The 13,178-nt window shown below is 32.5% G+C and overlaps 2 protein-coding genes across 5 annotated transcripts; both read right to left on the reverse strand.

Annotated features, from left to right (window-relative positions):
- Window positions 1–3,042: 3,042 nt before the first annotated feature.
- On the reverse strand, window positions 3,043–3,729 carry LOC146905625 (uncharacterized). Its single transcript, XM_085722660.1, has one exon. The coding sequence runs from the start codon at window positions 3,467–3,469 to the stop codon at window positions 3,110–3,112; it is 360 nt and encodes a 119-aa protein (XP_085578786.1). The 5' UTR covers window positions 3,470–3,729; the 3' UTR covers window positions 3,043–3,109.
- Window positions 3,730–4,694: 965 nt separating this feature from the next.
- On the reverse strand, window positions 4,695–12,070 carry LOC146905626 (E3 ubiquitin-protein ligase RGLG2-like). Of its 4 annotated transcripts, none has more exons than XM_085722664.1 (12): window positions 11,994–12,070; window positions 11,006–11,293; window positions 10,521–10,605; window positions 10,290–10,430; window positions 10,085–10,198; window positions 9,897–9,994; window positions 9,713–9,792; window positions 9,531–9,636; window positions 9,296–9,423; window positions 9,015–9,186; window positions 5,058–5,128; window positions 4,695–4,955 (listed from the first exon to the last, which is right to left on the reverse strand). In XM_085722664.1, exons 2-11 carry the CDS (start codon window positions 11,282–11,284, stop codon window positions 5,096–5,098), a joined length of 1,236 nt encoding a protein of 411 aa, XP_085578790.1. In that variant the 5' UTR covers window positions 11,285–11,293; window positions 11,994–12,070; the 3' UTR covers window positions 4,695–4,955; window positions 5,058–5,095. The 4 variants fall into 4 exon arrangements, with proteins under 4 accessions (XP_085578790.1, XP_085578788.1, XP_085578787.1 ...); XM_085722662.1 differs by having other exon boundaries at window positions 5,058–5,114; window positions 11,006–11,295; XM_085722661.1 differs by having other exon boundaries at window positions 5,058–5,114; window positions 11,006–11,299.
- Window positions 12,071–13,178: the final 1,108 nt, after the last annotated feature.

The raw sequence follows: 13,178 nt of genomic DNA on the forward strand, positions 1-13,178 counted from the left end.
GATTAATTTTTTTTATGCTTTATGAATAGTCAAAGCTCTTAATATTTATCTGCACATGATAAAAAATGCTTGATACGTATTTACAACCTTATATTATGTATGGATAATTATTTATTAAGATACATATGTATTTTTTAGTTACAAATCTTGCTGAGTGTGGAGAAGCTGAATAGTCTCAATTAACAAAATATGGAATAAATGTCAAGTGATTTTACATGGTTCAACTACATAGAGAATATCAGTTTTTTAGTATGGATAGATGTGTGGATTGGATGGTGTGTAGCATGCCTCAATAATTACTGTGTTAAATGGTGTTAGAGCATCCACAATGGAGACCCTCAACTTTGAGGTCTTAAATGGGTCCCACATGGACACATTACTTTTTAATAATTTTTTAATAATAGTACTTAATAGGTACTCAACCACTCCAATGGAGATCCTATAACAAAAGGTCTAATAGGGTCCCACAAATATTATTTAATGGCCATGAAAATGATTATTTTAATAAAAAGTGATGTGGGCCCATTTAAGAATGGGGGTCTTAAGTTAGACCTTGGATCTTTTAAGACTCCCAATTTTTTTTTCCACAATGGGAGTACCTATTAGGTACGAGGTCTTAAATGGTGAAGACCTCACCATTGTGGATGCTCTTAGTAACTGTTAAACATTGAGAATGTTAACAGTCATGCGTGAAGAGCTAAAAAGATTTACGGGAAACCACAATAAAAATTAATTTTCACTGTGAAATTTTTGTGAAACAAATAAACGATTATATATTGGATTTGATTCCAGGCGAAGCAAAAATGTATCTGAGTTAAGATTCGCCGTTAGCAACAAACCCGAATGGCGATGCAATTGATGTTGTCCTCACTCCTGAATTTCTCAACACAATTAATACACCTGGTCTTCCAAATCACAAACTCAAGTTAAAGGTTGGTGTTCCAGTGATGTTGTTAAGGAATACAGATCAAAGATCAGGATTATGCAATGGCACAAGACTAATCATAACTAGAATGGGTAAATTTGTGCCTGAAGGAAAGGTCATATTTCGAAGCAATATATGCAAGAAATTTTTTTATACCAAGATTATCTCTTACTCCTTCTGATGTCATGATACCTTTCAAATTTCAACGGAGACAGTTTTCGATAGTTGTTTCTTTCGCAATGACTATTAACAAAAGTCAAGAACAATCTCTGATGAAAGTTGAGATATATTTGCCAAGTCATGTGTTCTCACATGGTCAGTTATATGTTGCAATATCAAGAGTTACCTCAAGAGATGGATTGAAGATGCTTACAATGGATGAAAATGTTCAAGATGCCAATGTGACTTCAAATGTAGTATATCCAAAAGTATTTCGTAATGTAAGATAAGTTGTGCTAAAAATCAATGATTTTTGTACGATATTTTGATTTATTGCATTCCAATGGTAGCAACAAATTATATTACTAAAGCCACCATTATGCGACTAATATTTATCGTAATTGGAATTTTATAAAATATTACTTACATATTGATTCAGTTATAACCAATTAATATAGGAAGAGACTAATAATCGTAACTTCAAACGCGCATGTGTAAGCTGGTAGGACCCGTGCGGAGCACGGGTCGATGGTCTAGTATTTATATATGATAAAAGGGTTTTTCTATATGTACAAAAAGTTTAATATAGTGAGCTTTATTGAAATTTATGGAATTTATATTAAATATATAATTTTTAAATAAATAATTGTTGTTTTTTAATTAAAAATTGCTATTTTTATTTGCACAAGATAAAATAATATATGATACTCGTATTAACAAGTTTATAGTATGACGATTGGGATTTTCTATCCATTAATTATCAATTTCAAGAAAAATAAGAAACTGTTTTCTTCGACCTTCAACCGTAAGATAAATAAAGTTAGATAAAAAATTGTTCCACCTAAAAATCGAACTCAAGTTTTTTTTTAATAATTTGTCGATTTGATTGTTACTCCCTCCGTCTCACAATAATTGTCTCTTTAGTATTTTTTATTTTTCCCAAAATAATTGTCACTTTACAATACCAATGCATCATTTATTATGTTTTTCCACTATTATACCCTTATTTATTGAATTTCATCCAACTTAACTACTCCACTAACTACATTTAATAAGGGTATTTCAGTAAATGCCACTAATTTTACCATTGAAATCAACACAACTAATCATTTCCTTAATTATCGTGCACAAACCTTAAACGACTAATATTGTGAGACGGAGGGAGTAAAAAAAATAAGAAACCTTACTCGTTATATTGAATTTCCTTTCCTTATAGAACACTTGAAAATAGCTCTAACAATATACCCCTTTGTCCCTAATTATAAAATTATTCGCAAAAATTTGTTTGTCCTTAAATATAAGATCATTTAGAAATTTTTAGATGCATTCTTTACTCTTTTTCAACTATATACCCCTTATTAATACTACCAAATATTTTGGAATATGAAAAATAAATATCAAATACATTTATAAATAAAAGGTGATTTAGCACTGGTCACACACTTTTCAAACAAATTTACTACTCTAACAATTTTTTCTTATACCGTGATTTTTTATAAAATATTCTTATACCAAGGGAATGAGGGAGTATATTGTGTAACCAAAATAAACTCTTCTGGAAATGGCAGGGTGAATAATTAATGTTATACTTACTACTAGTACTGCTACTATATTTATTATTAGTTGTGGATCAGTAAATTACAATTACCAAGTGGCAAACATTTTTGGTTTACAAGCATAAGGATCTGAATTCCTTGAGGTCAAGAAAGTACTTATGAATCACACAATCCGTGAATCTTAACTATTATGAAGATCAAATGACTCTTTTTTTTATTCTGATTTATGGTTGTTGTTAAAATATAAGTATTCCAATCTTCATAACTGATCCGACCCTATACAAGTAAACTAGATCCCTATCATATGAGTAAATTTGAAGGAAAATATACATGAAAGTAATTTTGCATAGTTATGAACCTTTGTTGCAAACTAGCTAGGCTTTATAACATGAAACATAAAGAGACAAGAAAACCAAAATATTTATTTCTTAAGAAAGTGCATACCAAAAGTAATTAAACAAGACATGCATTAAGCAATTTTTGGAATAGAGATATCTTTTCCAAGGTAGTTGAGTGATGAAGGATTGACTTGCATGAACAAGTAGTTTCCAGCAAAAAGATCACCAAAATGAACTTGTCCATCTTTGAATCTCTTCACCACTTTAGCACAAGAAACTCTCATGGAAGATACCACCTTTGTTTTCTTCCTCCAAAGTCTTCTCAAGCTTGGTATTTTCAACCTAAGCCTTCTCCTCATAGGAATCCTTCTAAACCTAAAAAAATTCTTTGGTCTTTGAATCACTCTTTCATCATCCAACACAACTTCATGTCTTAGTTTTTGGTAACCAAATTTGTTAAAAGATACCATCTGAATGGAAGAGGAAGACATGGTTGAAGTTTTTTAAAAAAAAACTTATGAAACAAACTACAAAAATGAGAAAATATCAATGAAAAAAACTAACTTGTCCTTCTTGATGAGTGTGGATAAATAGGGTTTTGTAATGAGAAATGTGAGATGAAAAGAAGAGAAGGGAAAGTTCAATGGATAGAAATGGAGAGGTGAGTATGAAGAAGTTGTTGAATGTATTAAATGCAATATGAAGAGGTTGTTGAGTAATGAGTGTACATATTTATATTTTACTTCATGTGATAAATTTACTTCATTTCTCAATTCAGTTATGTACCCATCTAGTTAGGAAGTTTCACTCTATCTTAATGAGCAAGTCATTTTTTTATTTCTTTTGCAATTATTTCTTTGTCAATTATTTTCAATGAAGAGGTACCTATCTTATTTGTGGCACTTTCATTATCTATTACTCAAGATAATAGACACATGAGAAAGTTGAATTTACTAAAACACCTTTTTTTGTACTAAAATACATTTGTTGATTAAATATTAGGTGGAATGTCTGATTAATGTATAGTAACCTGAGATATCGATGCTGGAAAAATTGTGGTATACAATTAATCAAATCTTGACATAATTTAAAACGAATAAAAATTTAAAATATGGAGGATATATTATGGGACTAATGGAACACTAAAATTACAAAAATGCTAAGGAGATATTTTAACGAAAAATTGTACAAAATATGGAGGTGAGTAAACAGTGCCTACTTGTTAGACAAGTTCTCAATAACTTGTTTATCATTTACATATTTTACAAAATTTGCTAATGAATTAAAATTTTATATTGTATAGAGCATCTTAAAAAATACTATATCCGTTCCATAATAACTTAGCCATTTCTAAAAAAATATTGTCCCAAGAACGTTGACTCATTTCACTTTTCAATACAACACTAATTACTTTTTTCCAATTATAACTTTAATTAATACTACTTTCACCACTCCAATTAAATATATTCTACTTTACATTTATGATAAAGAAGAATGCACCAATACTTGACAAAAACACTCAAAATCATTTTTCTCTCTCTTTCATTTATACATTTTTCTTAATCTGTGTGAAATGGTCAACTAACTCAGTTAAACTGAACAAGAGAGAGTATATATAAATCTATAACTATTCATATGTCTATAACTATTCATATGTCATTAAGTTACTACTCAAATCTCAATAAAGAAAAAAAATGTCATTGAGTTACATCAACATTTAAAACATTCAATAAAAATTGATTGATATCCCCAATCTCAATAACATATGAATTTAGTTTTTACAATTCAATTATTCAAGAGTACATTCAAAACAATTATGCAAAGAAAGAAAAACTAATATAAAATTCATTAATTGGATTGATACGTACATGAATATGGTGAAAAACAACAATAAGCTTAGTAAAGCTTAATTCTAGTCTTAATGCAGCTTCTGCAGATGGGGCATGACTTAAGCTCTTTTCCACATTCACAACAAGTCTTCAAAAAAACATAAAACAAAAACATCAAATAACATATCTCATTTGATGTATTTTGAATAATGCAAAATGAAAAAAAAAAATAAAAAATAGTTGCATTTACCTGATGTCCACATCCAAAGGCCATGTCTTTTGTATTAGTCAGACAAATAGGACAAAGCTGGATAAGATCAACTGAATTAATCAACTTGACATTACAACCACATTTGGAAACATAAATTCATTGCTATTGAATTGAACAATAAAAAGAGAAACTAAACAATGAAATTATTTTAGGATGTTAATTAGACCTATAAAATGGAGGAGTAAACTAAAAGACATTAAAGTTAAGAAATAGAGGTCCTATCATTTCTCATCTGAAATAAAGAGCTCATTTAATATTATGTTGGTTGTATAATGACTCAATTATGTCACAAAATCTCAATAAAGTATGCCTAGGCAAGAGTAAAAGAATTTTCCTATCTTTTATTTAGGTAAATATAGAGGACATCTATCCAAGAGGCAACAGTAACAACTGAAAATAATAAAACATTTTATTTTACCACTACTGAAACATTTCAATTGTATGTTTGTGTTAATTTTTTATTTTTTTTTTTAATAAAATAGTCCGGTCCATTGGATTAAAAATAAATAATGAACAGCGATCAATTGAATCTTTAAAATAAGTTGGAAGGATTGGAATCATCCATATTTTTAAATTGATCGATAGGATGAATTTTGTAGTAGATTGATTGGATGAATAACGATTTGGTGGATCAAATTACCACCCTTATTTGCAACTCTATTTGTAATAAAAATTAACTCATATGAAATAAGATTATTCACAAATCCTATCACTAACTACTAACTAGAGCAGGATTTACAAATCATGAACTATTTTACACAAAATGATTAATACATTAATTGATTTCTTCTACAAGAATGTACACGAAATCAATTATTTTATTGTAAGGATTTCAAAATGGTAGGTATCAATCATAGAGGATGAAGTTACTAATTAGCTTAGGCTTAACTAGCTCACATTGGCATATCTGTTTGTAACTGTTTCTGATTTTAGTTAGGTTTGGTAGTTAGAGAGCTATCTACCTATATAAAACCTCATTGTACCTCTTTAAATTCAATTAATGAGATCAGAGTTTTTCATCTTTCACAAGCACACTGTGTTTTCATAATGATGGCATAGCTACTACTGCCTGCTGCCATACTTGACATATAATATTCTGACCTACAAATACAATAACTCAACATGACCTTGGATCATGTTAATTTTCTTACAGCAAAATGTTGCTCTCACGCCTGATAGAAGGTGCGTGTGGTGTAAGAAAGAGGGAGATAGATCGAGAAATTAAGAAGAAGAGTGTACAAGAATGTGATGAGAAAGGAACAGAAAGGAAAACTAAGAGGAAGCGAAAAAGTAATATGAGATAGAAGGCTGCCCAAAAGGCTATGTTCGATAGTCTGGACTACAAGCAGAGGCTCTTCTCCCATTTGTTTTTGCTCATTCACGTGCTACGTGAGTTAACTCACGTTGAAAATACACCTACGCGAGTTAATTCACGTTCGACTTTTTTAGAGGAATGAACAATTCTAAATCAGAGAAGAGCAACTCTCGAGGCTCAATACTTGCAAAATGCCCATAATGTAGAAATTTGTTGTTGACACACTAAAGAAGGCCGGAAAACACCAGTAAAAGATGTAAATACCCCGGCTACAGTTAACTACCGAGGAAAAGGACCAGCGACAGTTAACTACCGAGGAAAACTTTGGCAGTGAACTACCGCCGGTTCCATCGGCAGTTAGCTGCCGATGCATCTTGAACATATGCAAAAACAGATACTCAGTTTTACAGTTTCTCATTTCCTCCAAAACTTCCCAAATTCTCTTCAATTCTCACCAAATAAATTTTCACGATTTGCAAGCCAATCATCCTCACATTATCACAAGTAAGTAGCATTAATCATTGTAATCTTAATGTTAGTTTGTTTAGGTTCATTTTTTAAAAAAATTTGAGTAGTTTGCATGTCGTTAGGGTTTATGAATGAATTGACATTTTGAAGATGGCATGTGTAGTTTATGAATTGAGAAATGAATGTAGTTGTTGTAATTGATGTTTAAATGATGTTTAAGTATAATGTGGTTTTGAATGGTGGTGCCAAATGAACACAATTTGAATATGTTTGATACTTTGCACACAAAGTGTTTGATAAAATGCCCAAATGAGATGTTTAGGTTATGTTTAGGTTGAATGCGGTTTTGAATGTTATAGATGAATGTATGTTGTGAATGATGTTTATGTTATGTTTTAAATTGGCGCGCGAAATTTAATTTTAAAATGTCGCGCGTAATATAAATTGAAATCACACGCACACGTGCGTGCCAATTTAAATGTTTTAATTTTTTTTTTTATATGTGTTATGTATTTTTTTTTTAAGTTTTAAATGTGTTATGTCTTAAATTAGAAATACGTGCGCCAATTTAAATTCGTGATTTTTATTTTTAAATGTGTTAATTTATATTTTTTTATTTAAATGTTTACAATGTTTATGTTGTTTAAAATATGTTTTTGTTTTTATTATTTCAGATTCGTAAAGAGCGTAAAGTAAAAGCCATTAATCATGGGGCTAAGATTTTGGATCTCCGACGTCCACCCGATAATCAGGCGTGGTTTTGGGGTCCGCTTAGGGCGAGCAGGCTACATGATTTGGTTTACACGGGTTACGCCACTGTGCCTCATGCTTTGCTGATTACTTTATGCGAGAGGTGGCATGCCGAGACCAACAGTTTTCACTTGTCTATGGGGGAGTTGACCATTACTTTGGATGATGTCACCTGTCTGTTGCATCTTCCGATTGAAGGGCGAATGTTGAGCCATCCAAAGGTGTCCCAGGCTGATGGAGTGGAACTGATGGTGAGACACTTAGGTGTGACACGGACGGAGGCTGAGAAGAATTGCAAGGGCGAGTTCAGTGCTTACGTTAGTTATAAAGCGCTGAAGGTGTATTATGAGGACTACCATGAGTAGTGTTATGTTCTTAGTTTTAGGACTTGTTCGTTTTGGCCTTAGTTAGTTTCATTTTCAAACATTGATGACTATTGTTTCTATGAGGTTGACATTTTGTACTTTAACTGATGTTGGTATATTTTTATTTCATCGTTGTAATTTGCGTTTATTTTGAATCAAATGTTGATAATTTATTATTGTTGTTGATGCGCAAATATTGGAATAGGTTGTGTTATGTGTTTAAAACACATAATAGGTCCAGAAAATGAAGCTTCTGCCAATGCAGAGGCATCAGTACGCATCGGCAATTAACTGTCGATGAAACTGACGGCAACAAACTGCCGATGAAACTTCGGTAGTTAACTACCGATGGTATGAACCAACGGCAGTTAACTACTGAGTGGGTATTTGCGTATTTTACTAGTGTTTTTGAGCCTAAACACAAGTGGGAACAGCAATTTTCCATAATGTATCTTTAGTCCATCACATTACAACCGAGCAGAAGCCCAATAAGAGGATTAATCCTGCAAGAGGCCAAAACACTATTTACACCCTCCTTTCTACTACGAATAAGGATTACTGTGGTTACGAGACCCAGCTGTCTGTAACTCTAGCTCAACGGCTATCTCGCTTTACTCACAAGGCTCTCCATCCCACATAAAAAGGGGGGCACTTTGCTGCCCTTTAAAGGTACGTACGATCAATCTAACCTAAACCTTCCACTCTTGCTAATATACTGATTGAGCGTCGAAACGCCTTTTGTAGGTACCACCTCTACAAAGAACACCACACAAGCTCAGCGGACGCTGTTTTCTTGATCACCTCGGATCACAAACTCTGTTTTTTGTATTATAAATTAATATAAGGAGCCTTAGAGTAAGTAATGTGGATAGGTAATATAATGAATAGCAGCTAAATTGAATAAACATGACAAATAAGACAAAAAATACACATTCAAACAATTTCATGTATTCAAAACCACGTTCTTCAAAGATAGTGATAAAAAAAAAAACAAAATTATGAAATTAAGAAGAGCTAATTATATTAGAGAATTTGTACTTGATTGTCATAAGTCGAACTTGGAGCAGAAGGAGCTGTTCCCATTGGGAGGCTGTTACCATACTGGGGAGGGATAATTGGCTCAAACCTAGCTGCATGAGAAGGCTTTGAAGTTCCCATAGATGGGGTTGGCAAGGGAACTCTTTGAGAAGCATTGACCTCAATTTTGCGACTAAAGGATATAACAATATGCATAAATGGCATGAGATGACAAAAACTTCCTCGAAAATATGAATTAAAAAATAAAACCAATGGGATCGGTAAGGAACCGAAATACATACCCTAATAGACTAAGCTCTATTGCTGCCTTATACTGAGAAGGAATTTCCATCAATGCTGCAAGTGCAAATGCTGCTTCTTTTCGTGAAGGAGGGATATTCTTTGACATAATCTCCGTGAAATTCACAAACTGATGAGAACAAAGGGGAATTTGCAATGATTTAGTGGATCAATTTCGACAAGTAATGTCATTTGAACAAGATTTAAAGGAAGTTCTGTGTGCCTCTCATCACAAACCTGGAAATTATCGAAGGCTCGAGCTGGAATATTATCGTCAAATTCTTTCATCATGTCCCATGGTCCATCTCCAACACCAACCAATATGATTGAAAGAGGAAGCTTACTGTTATAAAGAAAGTATATAAGATATGATATTTCAAAAAATATATATTCTGATGCAAAAACTACATCAGAGTCACCTAGCCCGGACAATGGCATCCATAGTCTTCTGTTCCTGTGGACTTAGCTTTCCATATTCAGTGTCAACACTTCTTGTTACCTGTATCGACCATTGTTGATGTCGGGTGAGTATAATGTTTACACTTCATTGTAAAACATAATAGCAACTCCATACGAAAGAGACACGGTTTTTTGAAAGAATACCTGGCCATCTGCTATTATCACCAAAACATGGTACTGACCCCCACTCTGCTCAACAATTGTCATGGCCATTTCAACTATTGGCCCAAATGAGGTAGGACCTGAAAATAGTAAGCACAAATGTTCTTTTAACAATGACATCGATAAGTAGAATATACCTAGGAACAAGAATTTTTTTTTTGAAAGGTAACCTGCAAGTCGAAGATGAGGAACAATTTCCCTATACCGACTCAGCACGTCTTCAAATCCATTGCAAAAACTTCCATCAGGATAGAAACTGAATACATCTTGATCATGCGTTGATGCTGCCACAACATCACATAATTCTTACAACAGCTCTAAACTTTGGAAAGAATAAATTCCATATTGTTAAATTATAGTTTATGAGATACCTACCATCTCCAAATCCAAAACAAGGTATCAAGTTATCGTCGTCGAATTCTGCCATGGTTTTCCCAATAATTGATATTGCTTGTTCATAGGGATTTAGATCACTCCCAGTATGATGCAAGCTTTGTCTGCGAAATGAATTCTTCCCTAAAATCAAAACCAAGTTCAACATGTTTCACTATAACATACTGCGTAAATTCTAACTTTAGCGAGAAAAATAATGTAGTAAATACTAACCTGTCCACTCATTGCTCTTTGTGAAATCAACACCGACAATAAGATTGGAAGATTCAAGGCCTGCACGTCCAAGAGCCTCGGTAACCTGCAATATAGTCAATGATATAAATGTTATAGCTAAAATAATAACAAAGTATCGAACGAAGATGAGCACCAAAATACGGTGAGAAAGGAATCTGAAAATTACAAGACAGTGTCAATGTTCAACACGCAACACAAATTATCCCTAATAATCACACGAAAAATACACTCTGAAGTAGCTATAATGCTAGATTTATCATTATAATTAAAATTGCAAAATAGTTAACTAAATATGCAGAGTATTTATCTTTCTTTTCAGAGAACTCAAATTAACATACTTTAAATGCATGTTGAAGAAAGATGAACATGTGGTCATTTACATAAGGCAACTAATATCCGCAAAGTTATCGTAAGGATTAAATATACATTTCTCAACAAAGCTCTACCAAATTAGAATCTCTTACCTCATCTATGGAATTGTAGTTATCAGCAATTCTTGAGTATTTCCTTTGTAACTTCGTACCATCATCAAGGGCCACTCTGCGACTCTCATAAAGTTCGCCAGCACCATAATAACTTGGAGGAGACGGGTTATAATACAGCTGCGAAGAAGAATAAGAGGGATGTGGATCATATTCGTAAGCATAACTCCCTTGACCATAACTTGATTGTGGATCGATATATTCCCTCCAAGAATTTGAACTCTGCCTCCAACTTTCCTCCTTAGAACTTCGTCCCCCCATATCAACTCACTCTTTCTTATAAAAAAAAAAAAACAAACAAAACCAATCTTATGTTTTTTCAAGTGCTAAATAAAAAAAATCAAATAACATGAAAAGTTGCAAATAGACACCAATTCCGAAAGCTATAAATAAAAACGAGTTAAGGTATCATCTTCGAGGTTCCAGCTTCCACTTTCCAAACAACTTCTCAATCTTTTCCAATCATTTAAAAGTAACTTTTCAACACACCAACACGACTCCTCAATAGTCAATACAAAATCCATCAATTTAAGTAACACAACATTGTCAAGTTATAGCTACTAATGGCTTCAACTACAAGCAACTTATGAAGCACTAATACAAACACGGATACGAGACACAATATTAACATATTTTCCAAGACATTATTACTATATTTGCTTCCTTAACTAGACATCCTCTAAGAAAAATAGACGTCATTAAATATAACCACACTCATCAGTGGCGGACAACGACACATGTCAAACACCAGACAAACCTTCAATATGAAGTGTTAGCAACAACAAGATTCTTTTCATGAAAAGACAACACAAGACAAAGTTTAGTTCAAGTTAGAGAAAGGAAAAGAAATAAAATATAAAATGTAGAACCAATCATTGATATGAAAGCAAACATATGTAACAGAATCAATCAACAAATTAACCAACAAAAGCAAAGAAAACATAACAGCTTTGTGTTTCGTGTAACGCACGAGATTCGGAAAATGTTTCATGCAACGAAAAGGACTTGCGTTTAGGTGAAGAAAAGGGAAAAAGGAAGTGAAGTGATAGCTGAAATAAATGGTGAAAGTGATGAAGATAAAGACTAATACATTCATTATACGGTGTCGTTTGAACGTTTTGGGTTAGTGCGTGAAGTTATTTATTTATGTGTAAGATAGAGAATCTTGAATGGTGTATACGCTAATGATCAATAATTGAAGATTCGAATAATAAGCTTTTTGAAAATTTGAAAAGTTGCAGCACTTAGGGAGACAAAGCAAAGCAAAGCAAAAGGAGAGGCTCTTTAGTTTTCTTTCTTATTTTTAGACTTTGTGGTGGGATGATAGGACATGGAAATTTCAAGTTTTGTGTAAATTCATATTCGAAACATATCAAATGTTTCTTCTGCCTTTATATTTACAAGCCATGTCTATCTATCATTTTCTACTTGTATAGTATCAATTTATATCTAAGTTGTTTATTTTAAGTTTATTATATCTATATTATAAAATTGTGGAATGCTAGCAACACTCACTTTTCAACACTCTCTACTACTCACTCTTTTATTGGATGAAATCAATGTATGTCCCACCACTTTGTGCAGGTTCAATTTTCAAAGTGTAGACCCACAATGATTTAAACTAATATGAAAGTGAGTATTAGAGAGTGTGTTCAAAAGAGAGTGTTGCTAGTATTACTCTATAAAATTATATGATTTTCATCCTCGTGAGCTTTACTCAGTTAGTAGAGATATTGCATAATATATGCAAGGGTCGGGGTGTTGAAACAAAAAAAAAATTATGAATGTTTTAATGATAACAAACCTCGTGGAATAAATGATAAGTTTTATGAATGGTGATCTACCACACACATTGATAAGTGCATTATATCTACTCAACAATGAAAGAATGAGTATATCATCAGTTGAAACAACATGATCATATCTCCATGAAGATTCATAACTCAAGAATCATGATGGAAGAACTTGAATCATGATGGAAGAACTTACATCACAAGCTACATAAGAATGTGCTTGAAGTTATGTGACAAAACTCACATTGAGTTTTATGTTATATGATTTGAAGATCCACCATGGGTAAAGAAGATAAAAGGAAATATGCATACAAGTTAGGAAGATTTTGAGAACCTCCTCAAAGTATCACACTTCCAAATCT

Source organism: Medicago sativa, chromosome 7 (assembly GCF_051527215.1).
Source record: "Medicago sativa cultivar Bolivia chromosome 7, Bolivia_mono, whole genome shotgun sequence".
Lineage (NCBI taxonomy): Eukaryota > Viridiplantae > Streptophyta > Magnoliopsida > Fabales > Fabaceae > Medicago > Medicago sativa.